The sequence below is a fragment of the Ips typographus genome, linkage group LG2 (genome assembly GCF_016097725.1).
Source record: "Ips typographus isolate SLU linkage group LG2, UJ_Ityp_2.0, whole genome shotgun sequence".
Lineage (NCBI taxonomy): Eukaryota > Metazoa > Arthropoda > Insecta > Coleoptera > Curculionidae > Ips > Ips typographus.
In genome coordinates, this window is record NC_138423.1 from 1785211 (window position 1) to 1805379 (window position 20169).

General features: G+C 35.2%; 2 protein-coding genes across 2 annotated transcripts; one reads left to right on the plus strand and one right to left on the minus strand.

Moving 5' to 3' along the window:
- Nucleotides 1-1127: 1127 nt before the first annotated feature.
- On the minus strand, nucleotides 1128-9911 carry LOC145724883 (spermine oxidase-like). Its single transcript, XM_081973359.1, has 5 exons — nucleotides 9699-9911; nucleotides 6265-6553; nucleotides 5651-6215; nucleotides 2045-2247; nucleotides 1128-1478 (listed from the first exon to the last, which is right to left on the minus strand). The coding sequence occupies exons 1-5, from the start codon at nucleotides 9877-9879 to the stop codon at nucleotides 1232-1234; spliced, it is 1485 nt and encodes a 494-aa protein (XP_081829485.1). The 5' UTR covers nucleotides 9880-9911; the 3' UTR covers nucleotides 1128-1231.
- Nucleotides 9912-10225: 314 nt separating this feature from the next.
- LOC145724833 (spermine oxidase-like) lies at nucleotides 10226-18571 on the plus strand. Its single transcript, XM_081973276.1, has 5 exons — nucleotides 10226-10524; nucleotides 13699-13981; nucleotides 14035-14602; nucleotides 14653-14855; nucleotides 18285-18571. Exons 1-5 carry the CDS (start codon nucleotides 10341-10343, stop codon nucleotides 18517-18519), a joined length of 1473 nt encoding a protein of 490 aa, XP_081829402.1. The 5' UTR covers nucleotides 10226-10340; the 3' UTR covers nucleotides 18520-18571.
- The last annotated feature ends 1598 nt before the right edge of the window (nucleotides 18572-20169 follow it).

A 20169-nucleotide genomic window follows, 5' to 3' on the forward strand; every position in this document is an offset into this window, starting at 1 on the left:
GAAAAGTGTATGACGAGTGTGTTCTACCAGTACTAACGTACGGTGCAGAAAGTCTAGCTGCTGCAGCTACGAGAAAATTAAAGATACATAAACGAAAATTAGACTTGGGATATCACTGAAGAATGACGTGAAGAACGACGAGATAAGGCGAAGAACAGGAGCAACCGACGTGATTGAGCGTGTGACAAAGCAGAAATGGAAATGGGCAGGGCACGTAGCTAGAATACTCGGTCTATGGACCAAGGAAATACTTGAATGGAGACCACGCACAAAAGAACTGCATGAAATTGGATCGAAGAGACACAAAACAGGAACAAATGGAAGACACTGGAAGAAGCCTTAATCCAACAGTGGATGACAATAGGCTAATTGATGACGATGATGATGAATCTTATTTGAAGAGATATCCCAAAACTAAAAGCATTTTTTCATTGCCACATTTTTTTAGTTGTTCAATGTTAGTTTCAAATTTGCTGTACTACGTTTCGTCTTCTGATTTCGGTGAGAAGGCAACAACAGTTAATGTCCAATTTGGAAATCGCTGAGGTATTAAATAAAATGGATTTCAATTTAAAAGTCACCTAGGATGAGGATATTATTAGGTCTGTTCGCAGAAGCAATCCCTGACTGGTTTTCAACTCAGAAACAGTAAATGTCAAGTTTCATTGGTTGAATGCTCACGTGACTATGACTTGTGGCCAATGGATATATCTATTTCTCTGATTACTAGTTGGAGATTCTCTCTGCGAACAGACCTAATATTTGAGAGTGGTAAAGAAAATTATTTTATTAAAGACTCCGATTAATCCAATCCAAACAATTAAATCGTATTTGAGTGAATTGTATATGATCATGACATTTTTCCTCCAACTTTTGTTTACAAATGGATTCGAGTTCATGTTTCGAATTCCAAAATTCGAATTTCCGACAAAAACCAATCGGCTCACACTATATCCTATTCATTTTAGATAATAAGTTGGATTTTGTACGGCTTACATTTGCTTTGTTTGAAAATCCTTCACCGCTAAATTCAAATTTAGATGATCTAAATCAGAATGATTTGCTATTTGATAACGAGATTAACGGATTTCGAACTATAATATTTGTATTTAAACAAACAATCTAGATTTCAGACGACAAGACGATTCTTTATTGTATTACTCATAATGTTATTAATAATTGGTTTTACTTCATATTTTTTCGTTCAACCACGATTTTGCGGCTCATCTAATTAAGAAGCAGGTTTGGTATACAGCTTAATGAGTCTTTCCGCTTCCCGATAGCCAGTTTCTATGGCACCATGCACTGTAGAGAAGTAGTAAGGATGGGTACCCTCACCAGCAAATAAAACTGTAACTTTTCCATTTTTATTGACAAGGGGAGTGGCGAGTTTCTGTTGAAAGTTACTGGTTTTAGTGGTGTTGGTTAACTCAAATGAGTAAGATCCTCTGAAGTGTGGATTGGTGTACCAGTTGCTCCTAAAACAAATTTCAAAGAGAATAAGTACAAATCAAATTATTATTATTAAAATTACAACATAAAATTTAAATTAAAATTAGTAATTTCAAAGGTACCATTTATACATGGATACACAATGGGCCTATCCCACATATCATAAATTTTTGTTTTAATGACTGGAATCGAAAGAATAGGATCAAAAAACTAATTTTTAATATATTCTTGAAGAAAAAATTATGGTCGTAAATGTTCCTACATTAGTTTGAATTTGTCCATTAAATTTAAAAGATCTGTTTTGGCGCGCATGTGACGTACGTAATTCTGGGCGATTTTATTGGCTGTTGCACGCCAACTGTTTCACTTCTTGTCGCTGATTGGTTGATAGTGTAGTACGTCACCGGCGGCGGGCGTTTAAAACATGAAATTAATGTAGTTTTTATCATCATTGTTTTTCTATTTAGACTTAATATTTTTGAAAACAAAAAAGTACGGGTATAATATTTTCAATCCGTCTTTGTAGTTATGAAATAAAAAAAAATGGTGGGACAGGCCCATTACCTTATACCTACATCTTAATTAAACTTACCTTAGCATACTGTCTGGAGTGGTAGTATTGTAATGCGTAGATAGAAATTTTTTGAGAATATACTTGTGTCCTCGCATTAAATCTTCATCACTAAGAGTTTCGATTTGAGGAACGTACCTTCCAGCATACCAAGCTGTTAGTACGTTTGGATTGTTGACAGCTTGGGAAAATCCTCGAAGACTTATTAACCATTCAAGGTTTTCCTGAAAAATTCTTCCTAAACTTAAAATCCACAATATCAGGTTTGGGTATTTTCTTGTAAAAGGTAACAGCCAGACAAAAAATATTATTTACAGGTAGGTTTTCAAAAAATGAATAATTTTATGTGTTCTAACCTAAAATTTAAACAAACAAACAATTGTTGAACATCATTTAAATCAGAACAAGTACTCCTTTCAAAATCAGTTAAAAAAATAAAGGTATTTAAAAAAAATTGATGATGGTTATCAAAAAAAGAGTCGGACTTTAAATGTCACGTTATCAATGTGTTAAAAAGAACAAAGTTGCAATGGCAAAGTGTCAATTACTCTGAATCCTATCTCTTCAATAAGAAAATCAAATTTTTTAAAATTTCCGCAAAATTGCAAACTATAGCACATAATACATCACCGTAACCAGAAAGAACTCTATTTGTAAATGTAAAATATTATACAGGGTGGTCCAGTTTTAAGTGTCAATAATTCACCATTTTATAGCCAATCAAAAAATAAGTTGACTTGCATTATGTCATTTTTCTGAAAAACGTTTCCTAAGGAAGATACAGTCCTCCAAATTTCAATTTAAAAAATCGTTTTATAGTTTAAAACTGAACATCCAAGACTTGTGAAAGTCCAAATTTGTACTGAATAGTCTAAAAACTTGCTTTTTACTACTAGGAATGGTCTTATGATTCGCTTTCTCAGACTGCTATCCTGGTTGAGTGTCTGAAACTGGCATTCAAGAACTAAAAAAAGTCCGGAAATCAAGACAAAGATTGTATTGTGCATGAAACTCATTTTTTACTACTAAAAATAATATAAAAGTTGACTTTTAATGCTAGAACTGACTTTACTAGGACTAAAGAGAGTCCAAAAGTATATTTTCAAGACTTTAATTGGTGTACAACTCAATTTTCTTCAATTTTCAACAAGTCAAGAAGTAAATTAAATTTTCGGACTATTTTATTTCTAAAAATTAGTTCTCAAGACTATTATTGTAGCATTTGGTACCAAAATTTTTTACTTTTATTACTGAAGAAACTTGACTTTTGGAAATAGTCTTAAACTCGATTTTTCAGTCTTAAAAAGCACTAAAAACAGTCTGAATTTCTTAGAGATGCTACAATTTATTGCATCTATGAGTGTAGAAGTCAATTTAATAGTGAAGAAGCTTGAAATAACATTTTCAAAACTATGGTCAGTGGACAAACTGGCTTTTAGGCCTGATAAGTCAAAAACTTTGTAACGATAGTCTTGAAACTCGATTTGAGGCACTGAAAACAGCCTTAAAACACTAAAAACAGTCTAGTTTATTAAGAAATACCCGAATTTTTAGCACTGAGGTGTCTAGAAGTCGATTTCATAGCGACAAAGCTTGAAATGCTATTTTAAGTCTATGAAGAATGTAAAAATTGTTTTTTAAGTTTGCTATGTCAATAACTTGGTGAAGAAAGTCTTGAAACTCGATTTTCCAAGCTGAAAGCAGTTTTGAAGCACTAAAAATAGTCCAGAATTCGAAGAAAATGAAAAGCAAAGTAAAAAGCACGAAAAGTTTGTTTTCAAGGCAATTTTCATGAATCTAATGTTAATGTCCTGCATCAAAGACTATTTTCGAGACTAAAATATTGAAATTTGTCTTAAAATTATGAAAACTTACTCCAAATGCAAATTTTAAGCTTCTGATGTCACTTTTCATTAGTTCAGTCACATTTTGGGGTTCAAGTCAATTTTTAAGGTTTAAATGTATGAATTTGTTGTAACAAATTCTTGAAAAAGTAGTTTTTATGTCTACTAAGTCAATTTTCAGTATTAAAGTCTCTCGATTTGCATGAAAACTGGTTACAAACACAATTTTTAAGCTTCTGAAATTTTTATCTTTTCTAATTCAATTTTCTGAAATGAAAACTGGCTACAATAATATTTTTTAAACTTCTTAAGTGAATTTTCCGTTTTCAAGACAATTTTTAAGTTGAGTTGGGTTAGTTTGGGTTCTTTGACCGTAATAACGTGTAATAAAGTGCTTGTTCCAAATTTGATCAATATTGCTCCAACGGTCTGACAGTTATGACAAAAAAACGATTTTTTAAACAGAAATTTGAAGGACTGTATTTTCCTTAGGAATCACTTTTCAGGAAAATTACATAATGAATGTCAACTTATTTTTTAATTGGCTATGGATTGGTGAATTATTGACATTTAAAACTGGACCACCCTGTATTTGTATCTTTATTTATACAAGCTTTTCGACTTTTTTTTTCTAGAATTTAGTTCAGAATAAGTGTCTTGAATTTACGACCTTTTATTAAGTAACCCTCTGTATTGGCAAATCAACAAGAACTCTGTATCCTACATAAAATGTTTAATACTGTATATTCCGTTCACCTTCTTGTTCAGACTTGGTACCTACATATGGCAAAAATACGGAGGGAACGGAGTAAAATGAGTTTACGTCACAATCTAATAGGCAGGTAATTGATTGGAAAAAACTCTGACTTAAATGCACCGCTACTGTACTATACAGGGTGAAAAAAATGCGCGTGCAAAAGAGTGAAAATTGATCAATATTTTTTTTTGGGTTTGTTTTAACATAAGTGTTGCTTAGGTCAATATCTCGGGATGTTTTTGACCGTTCCCCAATTAACATTTTGTGATTCATAATAGATATTTCTTTGGACACATTACGTTAATTATGAAACACCCAAAAATGTCCTGAGGTAATACCCTAGACAAAAAGTTACTATGTAAGAAAAAAGTTTAAAATATTTATTAGTAAAGTGACTGTAACTTGTGTAACTGTCAAAAAAGTCAAATAATACTGAAAAATATCAAAACTTCTTAAGTCCAAAAAACATTGTATGCAAAGTTTGTTTTCAAAATATTCCAAAACTGTATTTTTAAAAGCTAAAGCTAGAAAGGAAGTGGACAAACATCATAATTATTACTTTTCGTTTTTATCGATCAACACCTAATTAATTTCCGAAATGATACAAAATGAGAATAGTGTCCTACAGTATTCCCATCTGGATGAGCTAAATGCTCTGTAATTTCGTGACCAATTTTAAGTATCTTAAATGATGATTTAAAGAATGCTGGACGTGATACTAATGTGATTTCCAAATAAGTATTGTGTGATGTGGGTTACGTTGTTGATGATTGATTATTGATATACTTTAAGAGTCGGTATTTACGAAATTCAATTAAAACAACTGCCATGGTATGGTAGCATAGAAAAAAGAATAATAAGTGGGTTTCTAAGTTAGTAAAGTAGTAGGTAGTTATATAAAATAGATAAAAATAAGGAAAGGTATTAATTGAAAGCAACATGGATTATTCTGGCTCAGTTTGAAGTTACATCCAGAAGATTGGAAACTTGGAAGAGAAGAAGGAAGAAGATAAGTTATGTTCATACTTGCTTCAGAGCTTCCTTATCTTCACTCGAAAAGATGAATGAAAACAATTGTGGAGGGCCCCACCATTGTTCAGGAAAATGCATAACCACTTTTACTAGAGCACCAAATCCGATTTTTTCTATGGCTTGGATTTTGTTCTGAGGCAGTTGTGGCTCAAACAAACTGGTGTGATTATCCTTCAAAACTCCTACTGAAGCAGTGAAAATCACGTGATCAACTTCGTAGATATTGCCATCAGACGTGGTCACTGTAACTTTATCGTTTGTCCACTTGGATATTCTTGTAACCACTTGTCGGAGTCTAATTTTGTCGTCCATTGATAGTTGTTTAGTTGGATCTGGATATTTTTTCATCATAATGTCCAGAATTGTTTTGTACCCGTGACCGTTCCAGTTTAAACGCAAATCACCAGTACATACTTTATACTTGGTGGTTATATTCAGGTCGTTTAGGTCTAGAGTGCTGTCAAATGAACATATGTAGCTATGAATCCAATCTAACGAGTCAGAAAATAGACTTCGTTCATTTTGGTCTAGAAATGGGTCTCGTAATAACATGGACGACCTACGAAAATAGCTTTACCACAGTACCAGACTTTTATTTGAAAACCTACCGTATTTTCAAACATTCCCCTACAGAAAAAGCGTGTTCACATCCATCCATCAAATCTTCAGATGCCAGTAATGATCTAGCAAAATTTAAAATTCGTTTTTGTATCTTTTCATCCGCTTTCTGACCGTTGGAACGATAAAACTGAAAACCACCTTTCCAATCGGCGGAATGTCGCAGAATATTGAAGGATTCGGCCATGGTATAAACAATATTTCCTTTCTCTCCATGGCAAAATTCAGCACCGAGATCCACAAAAGTATCCCCAAACTTATCACTATGGATTCTACCCCCTAAAAACCAAAATAATGTTATAGTAATTAAGATTATAAGGACAATAATGCATGAGGTGGATAGGCTACTTCGACCATGGGCATTATTTCCTATAATGCTTGTGGTGTCTTCAATGTTTAATGTCCCACTTTCATTCTGTAGATATGTATTTAAAAAATGGTCAGAGGGCATTATAAAAAATATTGCCCTCACCTGAAGCCATTATGAAAAATAACGCCCTAGGGCATTATTTCTTAGATAAATGACCTTAATATGTGTCATTATTGGTGAAATAATAGCCCTGTCGGACATAAAAGAATTTTTTTTAAATAATCTCTCTATTGTAGTTGTTGTACAACATTTGGTGACATCAGTACTCAAAGCTATGAGTTAGAAAGTATAAATGGCGTTCCCAAATCTAGGAACAGCCCCATTAATGCCGCATCATTCGGTAAACTGGTAAACACCGATCTGTTTGGTTAAAAATGGTGAGGTTTTGTTTTTTGTTTATCAATCCCAATCCTCTGACCGGTTTCGCCGTATTATGGCTCATCAGAGAGGCTATGCCAGAAATGGGCTGTTCCTAGATTTGGAAACGCCATTTGTACTTTCTAACTCATAGAGTTGAGTACAGATGTCACCAAATGTTGCACAACAACTATCATTTCTGGCATCCAGTTGACCATATTGGAATGAGGTTTTGTTCTTTGGTTATCAAGCCCTACAGCCTCTCTGATGAGCCGTAATACTGCAAAACCGGTCAGAAAATTGGGATTGATAAACAAAAAACAAAACCTCACCATTTTTAAACACTCTATAGTCTCTATTGTATTATAAAGTAGCTAGGCAGTAACTATTCGCCCATTAAAGTGTATTCCAATTACTTGCCGAATAAGTTTTATTCGTAATTTCATGCAAATTTAATAATTGTCAAATTGTTATTCGCTCAAGTGGTATTAAGCTAGAGCGTTCGTCTCAACGTCATTTTATGCTAAAATTGCCTGGAAAACACGCTAGTGCAGTCGGTTTGACGATATATCCGAAACTGACAGAGTTAACCACGTTTTTGCAAATAACTCGAGCTGTGTGAGAGGTACGTGAAATCTGACTGCGGATTTGGATTCAGCGACCCCAAACTAGTCGAAAACGAGTGGTCACTCAAGGGGTCCAAGTTAAAAAAATAACAAAGTTACTGTTTGTGCGACGTTGCCAAGCGAGAAACCTAACTTTTTTGCTATTTAAGCTAGAGCGTGCGTCTCAACGTCATTTTATGCTAAAATTGCCTGGAAAACACGCTGGTGCAGACGGTTTGACGATATCTCAAAAACTGACAGAGTTAACCACGTTTTTGCAAATAACTCGAGCTGTGTGAGGTGCGTGAAATCTGACTGAGGATTTGAATTCAGCGACCCTAAATTAGTCGAAAACGAGTGGTCACTCAAGGGGTCCAAGTCAAAAAATAACAAAATTACAATAAGTGCGACGTTGCCAAGCGAAAAACCTAACTTTTTTGCTATTTAAGCTACAACGTTCGTCTCAACGTTATTTTATGCTAAAATTGCCTGGAAAACACCCTAGTGCAGTCGGTTTGACAATATCTCCAAAACCTACAGAGTTAACCACGTTTTTGCAAAAAACTCGAGCTGTGTGAGAGTTGCGTGAAATCTGACTGCGGATTTGGATTCAGCGACCCCAAATTAGTCGAAAACGAGTGGTCACTCAAGGGGTCCAAGTCAAAAAATAACAAAATTACAATAAGTGCGACGTTGCCAAGCGAAAAACCTAACTTTTTTGCTATTTAAGCTACAACGTTCGTCTCAACGTTATTTTATGCTAAAATTGCCTGGAAAACACCCTAGTGCAGTCGGTTTGACGATATCTCCAAAACCTACAGAGTTAACCACGTTTTTGCAAAAAACTCGAGCTGTGTGAGAGTTGCGTGAAATCTGACTGCGGATTTGGATTCAGCGACCCCAAATTAGTCGAAAACGAGTGGTCACTCAAGGGGTCCAAGTCAAAAAATAACAAAATTACAATAAGTGCGACGTTGCCAAGCGAAAAACCTAACTTTTTTGCTATTTAAGCTACAACGTTCGTCTCAACGTTATTTTATGCTAAAATTGCCTGGAAAACACCCTAGTGCAGTCGGTTTGACGATATCTCCAAAACCTACAGAGTTAACCACGTTTTTGCAAAAAACTCGAGCTGTGTGAGAGTTGCGTGAAATCTGACTGCGGATTTGGATTCAGCGACCCCAAATTAGTCGAAAACGAGTGGTCACTCAAGGGGTCCAAGTCAAAAAATAACAAAATTACAATAAGTGCGACGTTGCCAAGCGAAAAACCTAACTTTTTTGCTATTTAAGCTACAACGTTCGTCTCAACGTTATTTTATGCTAAAATTGCCTGGAAAACACGCTGGTGCAGACGGTTTGGCGATATCTCAAAAACTGACAGAGTTAACCACGTTTTTGCAAAAAACTCGAGCTGTGTGAGGTGCGTGAAATCTGACTGAGGATTTGAATTCAGCGACCTTAAATTAGTCGAAAACGAGTGGTCACTCAAGGGGTCCAAGTCAAAAAATAACAAAATTACAATAAGTGCGACGTTGCCAAGCGAAAAACCTAACTTTTTTGCTATTTAAGCTACAACGTTCGTCTCAACGTTATTTTATGCTAAAATTGCCTGGAAAACACCCTAGTGCAGTCGGTTTGACGATATCTCCAAAACCTACAGAGTTAACCACGTTTTTGCAAAAAACTCGAGCTGTGTGAGAGTTGCGTGAAATCTGACTGCGGATTTGGATTCAGCGACCCCAAATTAGTCGAAAACGAGTTGTCGCTCAAGGGGTCCAAGTCAAGAAATAACAAAATTACAGTTTGTGCGACGTTGCCAAGCGAGAAACCTAACTTTTTTGCTATTTAAAAACGAGGTTTTATCATTGTCGGATGAGTCAAAAGTTTTATTTTAGTGTTTCTTAATATTCTTTCTTAATAATTAGCGTATGATGTAACAGTGTATTTAAAACAACTTTGCATCTCTGTACTTTGAGTTAAAAATACTAAATTTTTTAAAGCTCAATAATATTTTAATAATAGTTCAAAGGTTCTGTGGATCTGTAAGAATACCAGAACTAATAAACAGTATTGCATACACTTATACTGACCTATTCTGTTTTCAGCTTCCAAAATTATAACATTACTAAAATTATGTTCCACAAGTCTTGTAGCTGCTGCAATCCCAGAAGGACCGGCACCTACTACAATAATAGAAACATTGGAAAAGGCTAAAGCACTGTAATAGTATTGAAATAATAGTAAAACTGGAATACACAGTTTAAAATACATTTTGAAAATAAACTCTTACACTCGATGATAAAAAATTCTGTTAAAACTTGATTATCTATGTTTCGGGTTACGTAATTGGTATTGGTCATGTTTTGGTTATTTTGATTAAATAAAGCAATTTAATGTTAAAAATAAACTGAAATACACTGGCAACGTGATAGCTATGGTGGTGTTTTGAAAATGTGAATTTATGTTATTCTTTATGGGTCACTGCTGTGGATAATTATACACGATTGCTTTGTTATGGTTTAATCTTATATAATGTTTACAGATCGTAGAGAATTTTTTTGCAAACACGTCTTTAATTAATTTCAGATTCCACTCTGTAAACTCATTATTCTATGTATATATCAAATTTTGATTAGGTCCAGACATTGTGATCCAATTAGCAACTGAAATAAATTTAAAACACTTAATAATTGGTACTTATGGTCAAATATAGTCTATAAACGAGTAAGAATATGTACACTTTAAAGTATATTGTTCTTATTTCGTTCTTTTTGACAATAAACAGATTGTCAGTAGCTGAGAAAAATGCTTCTGTTGTTATAATTGGTACAGGACCTGCTGGTATAGCGGCAGCTACCTGGCTTTTAAAGCAACAGTTCAATAATATTAAACTACTTGAAGCTGAAGGCAGAATTGGTAAGTAAATTATTACTATATTTTATATTATGTGTGTAATGTTGTGGTGATCACAAGAGTTCAACAATATTGTGCCATACCACACGGGTAATATACAATATTATCTACGTCTAGCATGGTAATGATTCATTACATAGTGAGCTAACCACACTAGTGCGATATTTTCCAAATTTTACATTGGTGAATATCTCGAGAACGGTTTATTCTACCTTTTCAAACAAGTACACTTACGTTTCTTTAGTCTTATTCTTCTTTTTTGCGGAAGCCTTAAGTTTTACCCTTCCAGAGTTGTTTCTTTCCATCTTTTTGGATACCGTCCTGGTGGTGTGTCGGATACTGGTTTTCCATTTCTGGAAACTTTTGCCAGTCTGTGGTTGTCCATTCAAGGTTCACCTTTCAATCAAGGATATGCAGCAGGAGCCCGACATTTTAAGAAGTGCAGTAGAACATGCCTCTACTCTTATACCGCTGCATAAAAACGGATCCAAAAAAAAATGCAATAATTATAGAACTATAGCAGAATATATCCTCTTGCAAAGCCTTACAAACTTTTTAGAATGGCAAATTCCACAAGAACAGGCTTTGTGGGGGAAGGGGTACGAGAAACCAGATTAAGAACGCGAGGCAAATCATTGAAAAAACAAGAGAATATGCCAAAACTGCATACTTATGTTTCCTGGATTACAGCAAAGCTTTTGATTGTGTCAACTGGAGGCGAGTTTGGGATGTCCGATCGCAGATAGGGACTCCGCGACATCTGATTCACCTACTAAAAGGATTACAAAACAATAACATAACACTAATGAAGGTGGATGGAAGAACCTCTGAACATTGCAACGTGGAACGTGGTGTACGGCAGGGTTGTGTGCTGTCACCCTTATTGTTTAACCTATATGGAGGATATATCATAAGGAAAGCCTTGGACGGCTGGTAAGGAGGAGTTGTCATAGGTGGCGGACGGATAGATAATCTCCGCTACGCTGATGACACCACACTTATCGCCAAAGATGAGCAGGAAATGTTGAGTCTTATTGAGTAGAGAGAGTGAGCTTGGAGTTTGGTCTACAACTGAACCGTCAAAAAACGAAATGTTAATAGATCGCACGCACAGCATGAAAGAAATGCCTAGTATTTAAGATGCCGAGAACGTAGAGGAAATAGCCTATCTATAGGTGCCCACATCAGCAGAAATGGCGGATCGAGTCAAGAAATCAGAAGAAGGATAGCTCTTGCCAAAACGGCCATGACCAAACTCAACAAAATTTGGAAAATCGAGTTTTTTTGGACATGTCAGCAGGAGGAAAGATGACAATCTCGAAAAACTTATGGTCCAAGGGAAGATAGAGGGAACACGACCTAGAGGACGTTCTCCAAAACGATGGCTGGACCAGGTGAGGCAGTTTACAAGAAAATATTTCCAGGACAGCATTAGAAGTACGTTAGATAGAGCTAAAAACACAACATGAGGCAAACATAGGATCAAAACGCTTCAAACATGAAGCTGACTAGAGACAGAAAGGTGCTCCATTCAAGAAATGTCCTTGATTCAGTAGCGTCTCCTAGGGCGTGTACATCTAACCACGTCCTCTGTATTGCATTCTTCCCGTTTGTTTGTTCCCTATGATCATTCTTAGTATTCTCAATTCATTGGTTCGTGCCATCCTTTTTGTCTCCGCTGTATCAGGCCGAGTTTCTGCCATGTTTGTCATCAAGGGCCTGACACATGCTTTATATATTCTAACTTTGGTCGGGATGCAAGTATTTTTATATATGGTTGTTGCTAAGGCTCCTCCTATCCTAGCTGCCTTGTTTACCTGGTTTCGTACCTTATTCTTGAGTTCACCATGTGATATTATTATTCCCAGATAGTTTGATGAATTTAAACACCTGGTCTATTGTTTTGTTGTTTAGTTCTAGTTTGCATCTGGTGGTGCCCTGGCGATCACCATGCGTTTTGTTTTCTTTTCTTTATCTAGCCGTTTTCTTAAATTGTTCCAGTTTTCCCTGTTCTTTGCCACTTGGTACTAGTTAAATCGGGCTGTTTGATTGATGTCATAATACCATTTTTGTGTTGGTCTGCCGCTGATTTTTTTTACCCCAAGGTCTCCATTTTATTATTTTTCGACTCCAATTGGGTATTTCGGGCAACATGTCTGGCCCAGTTCCATTGACTACCTATTTGCCTCACTACGTCTTCAACCTTGGTTTGGTTTCTTATCCACTCATTGGTTTTATGATCTTTAAAAGTTATTCCTATCATTTTTCGTTCTATTGATCTTTAATGTATCTTCAATTTATTTAGGATTTTCTTTGATAGGACCCATGTTTCACATCTGTAGGATGTTACTGGGAGAATGCATTCCATGTATACCTTGGTTTTTAGTTTGAGGGGTATGGCGGAGTTGGGACGAGACGTGTCGCATCTTCGCGTAGGCCGTCCATCCTAGATGTATTCTAAACATCTAGCTTTTTGTTTTGGTGGTTGATATTTCCATGTTAACTTTTTCATTCTCTTTCTTAGGTGTCCTTTCTTCCTTCCTGATTCCTATTTAACTAGGGAAATATGGCTTCTCCGCACTTTAGCAGTTCGTTCGTATCGTTTTTCAGGTGTTTCATTTGGGATATCACTTCCTCCACCGTGTATTGTTCTACATCATCGATGTCTATGCCTTCCACTTGGTTCAACCTTTCCCTCTCTGTGCCTTCGTTACCTCAATGTGGTTGGTGGTCCGTGTGGTTGGTGGTCCGTGTGGTTTCTCCCTTGCCTCTAAGAGAAAAACGACAGCAGACATTTTATTAACACATATTTCGCGGAATATTTTGCATCACTTTATGGATATTTTAGCATATTCAATTCACCCTATCATTTTTAGTAAAAATAAACGGGACCCTCTGTATTCAGTTATCTCAAAATTAAACAACAGAATAAAAACTAATTTTAAAAATTTATTTTTTCCGGATCTCCTAAAGTAATCGGAATTTTTGAAAATTGAAGACAGCAATATGATAAAACTCAAAAATTTCGCAGTTCTTTGAGATCCTCACACCTAGGTACACAGGAATTTGTGGCACCTTGCATGTTATCAAGGTTACATGTAACTTTTAAATTAATTTACAATGTATAATTATATCAGAATAATAAATAACTAACTTAATTGGGAAACTTAAATGCAGGTGGCAGAATTCATAGTGTCAATTTTGGAGATGCTTACGTGGACTTGGGAGCCGAATACTGCCACGGCCAAACCGGCAACATTGTCTATTCTATGGTTAAAGACTACAATATTTTGAAGCACTCTAATAACGATAATTGGTCAATATACCGATCAAATGGAGAAAAATTGAACAAAAAATCTTGCGAAAAAATTTTAGCTTTTGCGGATATGTTCGCGGCCACCGATAAAAATATTCCCAATTGCGTGAACGTCGCATCTATAGGAGAATGCGTTGATGTCAAGTGAGTAAAACATTTTACAATTTAATTTTAGAAAAACTGGAAAGTGATTTTAGTGTTAAACTGGCAATTTCCAAGTTATCTAATAATACCAAAGGGGCAGAAGTCTTGGAAGAAGCTATAGATTGGATTAAATCTTATTTAAGCTCTTACGACAGTCCTATAGATTTAAACGACTTGAATATAACCACAAAGTACAAACAATGTGGTGGTGATTTGTACATGAACTGGAACGGTTTGGGCTACAAAACCATACTGGACGTGATGATGCAAAAATACCCTGACAAAACCAATCAATTGCCCATTGATGATAAAATTTTAGTGAACAAATCTGTTACAAGTATTACAGGGTGGAACCAGGGTGATCAAGTGACCATCACAACGTCTGATGGTGAGGAGTATAAAGCAGATCACGTGATTTTTACGCCGTCACTTGGGGTTCTTAAAGCCGATTATGACAAACTATTTAAACCTAGTTTAAGCCAAGAAAAAATAGAAGCCATAAATGAGAGGGGTTTTGGAGCAATACTGAAAGTGATCATGCATTTTCCTCAAAAGTGGTGGAACGAAATCAGTGCGTACAGTCTGATTTGGACATTGACGGATAAAGAGCAACTGAAACAGGTTAGTACCAGCCCTTGTAAAAGTGGTAGTAAACATGATTTTTCTTATAGAAAAATCTGAGTTGGCTGATTGACATTAATGGTGTGATAGAGGCTGAAAACAACCCTAACGTTTTAATTGCTTGGTATGCTGGATCACATGTACCCGAGATTGAACAACTTTCAGCAGAATATGTGTTAAAAGGGCACAATTATATGCTGGAAAAATTCTTTTCTAAAGATTTCAACGTAACTCGGCCAGATAAAATCATTCGGTAAGGGTCAATTTCATAGATGCGATTTAAACCAAAAGCGACAGTTAAACTGAGGTACAAAATGGAATGTATTTTGCATAAATAGGGCTAAAATGACCACTTCCTTTAACTACTTACTGATTACTGATGGATGTATCATTAACAGTAAAACCTCAAGATTTAGTTAACAAAATGCAAATGTGTGAATCTGATGAAATTTTATAACAACCTCTGTTGCCATCTTTAGCAGAATTTTTAGAATGTTTCAGTGAGAGAAACATGTCATGTATCGAAAATTGTATTTGTTTTGTAGTTCTTGCAGATTCTATGACAAACTCAGACAATTTTTGTTAATGACAGTTGTCACGTGACATTACAACATTATGTATTTAGACAGTGACCTGACAATTGTTAAAAAAACTACAATAAACCTATAAAACACCACCTGAAATCAACTGAAACATGTGTCAAGTGGTTTACTGCAACTTTATAGTTTCACGGACAGTTATTTGACATTCCCGAAACCCGCTGATTGTCTCAGGCTGTCATTTGAAGTGTCAACTGTCAAAATCCAGTACCCTGAAGCTATAAGCATACTAAACTTCCAAGCAAAATCATGACAGACAAGTACAAAACTATTATTTGCTGTAATTAGAGAAACGCGTTCAATTAACTGCTTTCAAGTGACGCAATTGACAGTATTGACGTAATGACAGTTTTCAGGAGATCTTTGAACACTATTTTAGCTAAAAAGTGTCATAAATCCCAGAAACCCGTCTTGTTTCGAAAACTGTATTAAACTGTAGACCCTGCAGATTCTAAGACAAGTTTAGACAGTTTTTTCGTTCATAACAGTTGTCATGTGACACTACCACACTATTTGTTTAGACAGTCACCTGACTATTGTTAAAAAATTACAATAAACCTATAAAACACCACATGAAATCAACTAAAACGTGTGTCAAGTGGTTTACTGCAACTTTATAGTGTCATGGACAGTTTTTTGACATTCCCGAAACCCGCTGTGTGTCTCGGGCTGTCATTTGAAGTGTCAACTGTCAAAATTCAGTACCGTGAAGGTATAGGCATACTAAACTTCCAAGCAAAATCATGACAGACAAGTACAAAACTATTATTTGCTACAATTAGAGAAACACGTTCAATTAACTGCTTTCAAGTGACGAAATTGACAGTATTGACGTTAATGACAGTTTTCACGAGATCTTTGAACGCTATTTTAGCTAAAAAGTCACTTGGCAACTGTCATTAATTCCCAGAAAAGCATCTTGTTTCGAAAACTGTACTAAACTGTAATCCTTACAGATTCTATGACAAATTCAGACAATTTGTATGTTAATGACAGTTGTCACGTTACATTACAACATTATTTGTTTAGACAGTCACCTGACAATTGTTAAAAAAATTACAATAAACCTATAAAACACCACCTGAAATCAACTGAAACGTGTGTCAAGTGATTTACTGTAACTTTATAGTTTTACGGACAGTTTTTTTACAATCCCGAAAACTGCTGAGCGTCTCGGGCTGTCATTTGAAGTGCCAACTGTCAAAATTAAGTACCCTGAAGCTATAAGCATACTAAACTTCCAAGCTAAATCATGACAGACAAGTACAAAACTATTATTTGCTGTAATTAGAGAAACGCGTTCAATTAACTGCTTTCAAGTGACGAAATTGACAGTATTGACGTTAATGACAGTTTTCACGAGATCTTTGAACGCTATTTTAGCTAAAAAGTCACTTGGCAACTGTCATAATTCCCAGAAAAGCATCTTGTTTCGAAAACTGTACTAAACTGTAATCCTTACAGATTCTATGACAAATTTAGACAGTTTTTACGTTCATGACAGTTGTCACGTGACACTACAACACTATTTATTTAGACAGTCACCTGACAATTGTTAAAAATGTACAATAAACCTATAAAACACCACCTGAAATCAACTAAAACGTGTGTCAAGTGGTTTACTGCAACTTTATAGTTTTACGAACAGTTTTTTTTGACATTTCTGACATTTGCTGAGTGTTTGGTGCTGTCATTTGAAGTGCCAACTGTCAAAATCCTGTACCCAGAAGCTACAAGCAACTTCCAAGCAAAATCATGACAGTTTTCACGAGATCTTTGAACGCTATTTTAGCTAAAAAGTCACTTGGCAACTGTCATAATTCCCAGAAAAGCATCTTGTTTCGAAAACTGTACTAAACTGTAATCCTTACAGATTCTATGACAAATTTAGACAGTTTTTACGTTCATGACAGTTGTCACGTGACACTCCAACACTATTTATTTAGACAGTCACCTGACAATTGTTTAAAAATTACAATAAACCTATAAAACACCATCTCAAATCAACTGAAACGTGTGTTAAGTGGTTTACTGCAACTTTATAGTTTTACGAACAGTTTGTTTTGACATTTCTGACACTTGCTGAGTGTTTGGGGCATTTATTGAAGTGTCAACTGTCAAAATTCAGTTCCATGAAGCTATACACATTCTAAACATTTAAGAAAAATCATTGCAGGCAAGTACAAAACGATTATTTGCTGCAATGACAAAAACGCATTCTTCCAAAGTAGAAGAAGTACTTCCAAATTGTTTTAAAAAGTTTAATTATTTGGTTTCAAGTCCAATGCCTGATTTCTATACACCAATCGAAAGAGCATCAAATGCTACAAAACTATGCCAAAAGGGTTTTTGTAGCTAGTTGCGTTTTCGAGATATTTTAAATCAAAAATTACAATAAACAATGAAACAACAAAGCAGAAATAGCAAAACATGACGTTTTTCCAGGAAATCCCAGAAAAGATAATTTTCTCCCATTACTAGATTAAATCCCAAACAAATGGTCCAATGAAAATCAAATGATTTAGATACCACCATTATTTTTGTTTTGCTGATGTTAAGTGATAATCCGTATTCTTCACTGCATTCTACTATTTAATTCTGTTAATTAGTATCTGAAAACCTTCTGGAGTTTTTACAATTACAACCGTGTCATCGGCATCTGAAATCTATGAATCGGCAAATGAAATCTATATATATCTTGCTCTGAAAGTTCTTATTTTATGTCTTCTGAGTATTGAATAAGATTGCTGAGAGAATACATCCCTGTCTTACAATTTTCTCCATTGTCTCTTGCTATATTCGAATATTCGCTTTTTGCTTTTAGTAAATGATGGAAATAATTCTGGTGTCCTTTTTGTCCAAACTAACAAATGTTAATAATGTCAATATTGGCATTTGTGGCACCAACCACAAACTCATAATCATGTTGACTTTGTAATCGTACTATGTAAACTTTCACGTATAATCAAAATAAAAGTACAATGAGATGACGTTAGAATGTAACAGAAAAGAAACGTTTCTATTACATTGTTACGCCAACTCATTTTACTTATTTGATTTTTGCCATTTAATTTATTTTCTAGGACTGAGTGGTACACCAACCCTCATTTTCGCGGTACTTATTCGTACGATTCAGTGAAGGAAACTCCGGGAAAATCACATACAAACACACTTGCTGCTCCATTAACAAATGACAATGGAAAACCCACCGTTTTATTTGCCGGGGAAGCTACTCATCCCATTTATTTTTCCACTGTACACGGAGCAATTGAAAGTGGTTACAGGGAAGCTGAAAGGCTAGGAAAATTGTATAAGTAAATAAGTAATTAAAATAAACCAAAAAAGGAGTAAATGTTTGTATTTAGCTTAAGTTAATAAGTTTATTTACAACCATATATGTAATGCTGTCATTACTAACGTCATTGAAGGTTAGGAAGTATCATATTGCGCACCTCTACTTTCCGCCCTCACTTCCCGCCCTCACTTCCCGCCCTCACTTCCCGCCCTCATTTCCCGCCCTCTAAAATTGTGATTGTTAATATTTTTAAAAAAAAAAAAGATGATTGAATCAAATTTTTTAAATGTCAGATAAAGTCGGATCGATATTCAGTTCGCAAATAATAAATTGAGAAAAATGTCCTGGATTACAACTCGAATTGTATGCATTCTAACGGTTATAATGCCTATAATACATTACAATACTAAAATTAACATGATCTAAACTAAAACAAACTACTTATTGAAATTAAAGGTTACATTTGAATTATTATAAGTGTTTATAGAAATATTTAGGCCAGTACCAGCACTGGCGTCTCCAACAGTTGTCTCTTTGGTCGACAAATTAATTTGCTGCTGAATGACTGAGGTTTGTGAACTACTTGCAACAGCTTCAGAAGACATGGCACGTTGGGACAGCATAACAGAAAAGCAGAAGAAAAGCATATAGAAAAATGACTGCTTGGTAGTTTTTTGTTAAATGTAATATTCTAGATATGTTCAGAATGAAACAATGATTTGTAAAGTTTGATAGAAATATGATGGTTGTAAATAAAATAGTATACAAACCTCGGTAGGAAGTTTCATTCCTGTCTCGAGATCCTAGCTAAACCTCGACGCTTCGCGTCTCGGCTATCTAACTAATCTCTCGACAGTAATGAAACTCTTCCCACCCCGGTGTGTAATATACTATTTTTACTTACCAATGAAACTACTGTACATACAGTTAATGTATATTTCACAAAAAATTTTTTGAAAAGAGGAGGACATTTGAGAACATGGACTACTTCTTCAAGTTGAAAGGAGGAGGGGTTAAATAAGTTAACAGAAAACACTTTCATCATCATCATCAGTCTTCCAAAGGGACCCCATACTATGCTTTATCACATCTTGGACAGGAAATGTTTTGGTCTTCAGGAGAAGTAGTAGAAATACGTGTTTTTTTTTACTGTTTCAATTATTTTCGCTATTTTAATATCTTTGGAAATCTCTTCCTCCGTTTGGAGTACTTAGAAATTAGGATAGAACCTTATTGTTTCTTTCTTTGATTTTTTTGGGGAAAAATATCATATTTTCAATCAAAGTTCTAGAACGTGTGGAAACATCTAAAAGCGTAGCTCGGCTTTATGAAGAATAGTCGTCAGACAAGGAGATTGCAGATTTGAGCAAGGTCAAGGCGCATTTCTAAAATTTAAGATTTGTGAGCTGCTATGTCTGGTCAGTGCTGAAGGCTGCACCCTGAAAGCCATAAAAAAATTGGAAGCATTTAAAATGTGGATATACCGCAGAATCCTTAAGATACCATGGACAGCCAGAATGAGGAACGGAGACGTTCTCAGGCGGAGTAAAAAAGATCGCAAACTCTAAGTCTCTAAGATGCGTACCTGAGTCACATATAATGCACAACCATAAGTATCAATTTCTGCTTATCGACGGCAATATTGAGGATAGAAGGACTGGGACAAATGAGAA

Bases quoted from the DNA above. Each gene is read 5' to 3' on its own strand.
- LOC145724883 (XM_081973359.1), bottom strand. From the start codon at position 9,879: ATGTATTTTAAACTGTGTATTCCAGTTTTACTATTATTTCAATACTAT. The intron at 6,554-9,698 runs GTCAGTATAAGT...TTTGGTTTTTAG, and splicing joins GGAAGCTGAAAACAGAATAG to GGGGTAGAATCCATAGTGAT. The intron at 1,479-2,044 runs GTAAGTTTAATT...AATTTGTTTTAG, and splicing joins ACTCCAGACAGTATGCTAAG to GAGCAACTGGTACACCAATC.
- LOC145724833 (XM_081973276.1), top strand. From the start codon at position 10,341: ATGTACACTTTAAAGTATATTGTTCTTATTTCGTTCTTTTTGACAATA. The intron at 10,525-13,698 runs GTAAGTAAATTA...ACTTAAATGCAG, and splicing joins TGAAGCTGAAGGCAGAATTG to GTGGCAGAATTCATAGTGTC. The intron at 14,603-14,652 runs GTTAGTACCAGC...TTTTTCTTATAG, and splicing joins ATAAAGAGCAACTGAAACAG to AAAAATCTGAGTTGGCTGAT.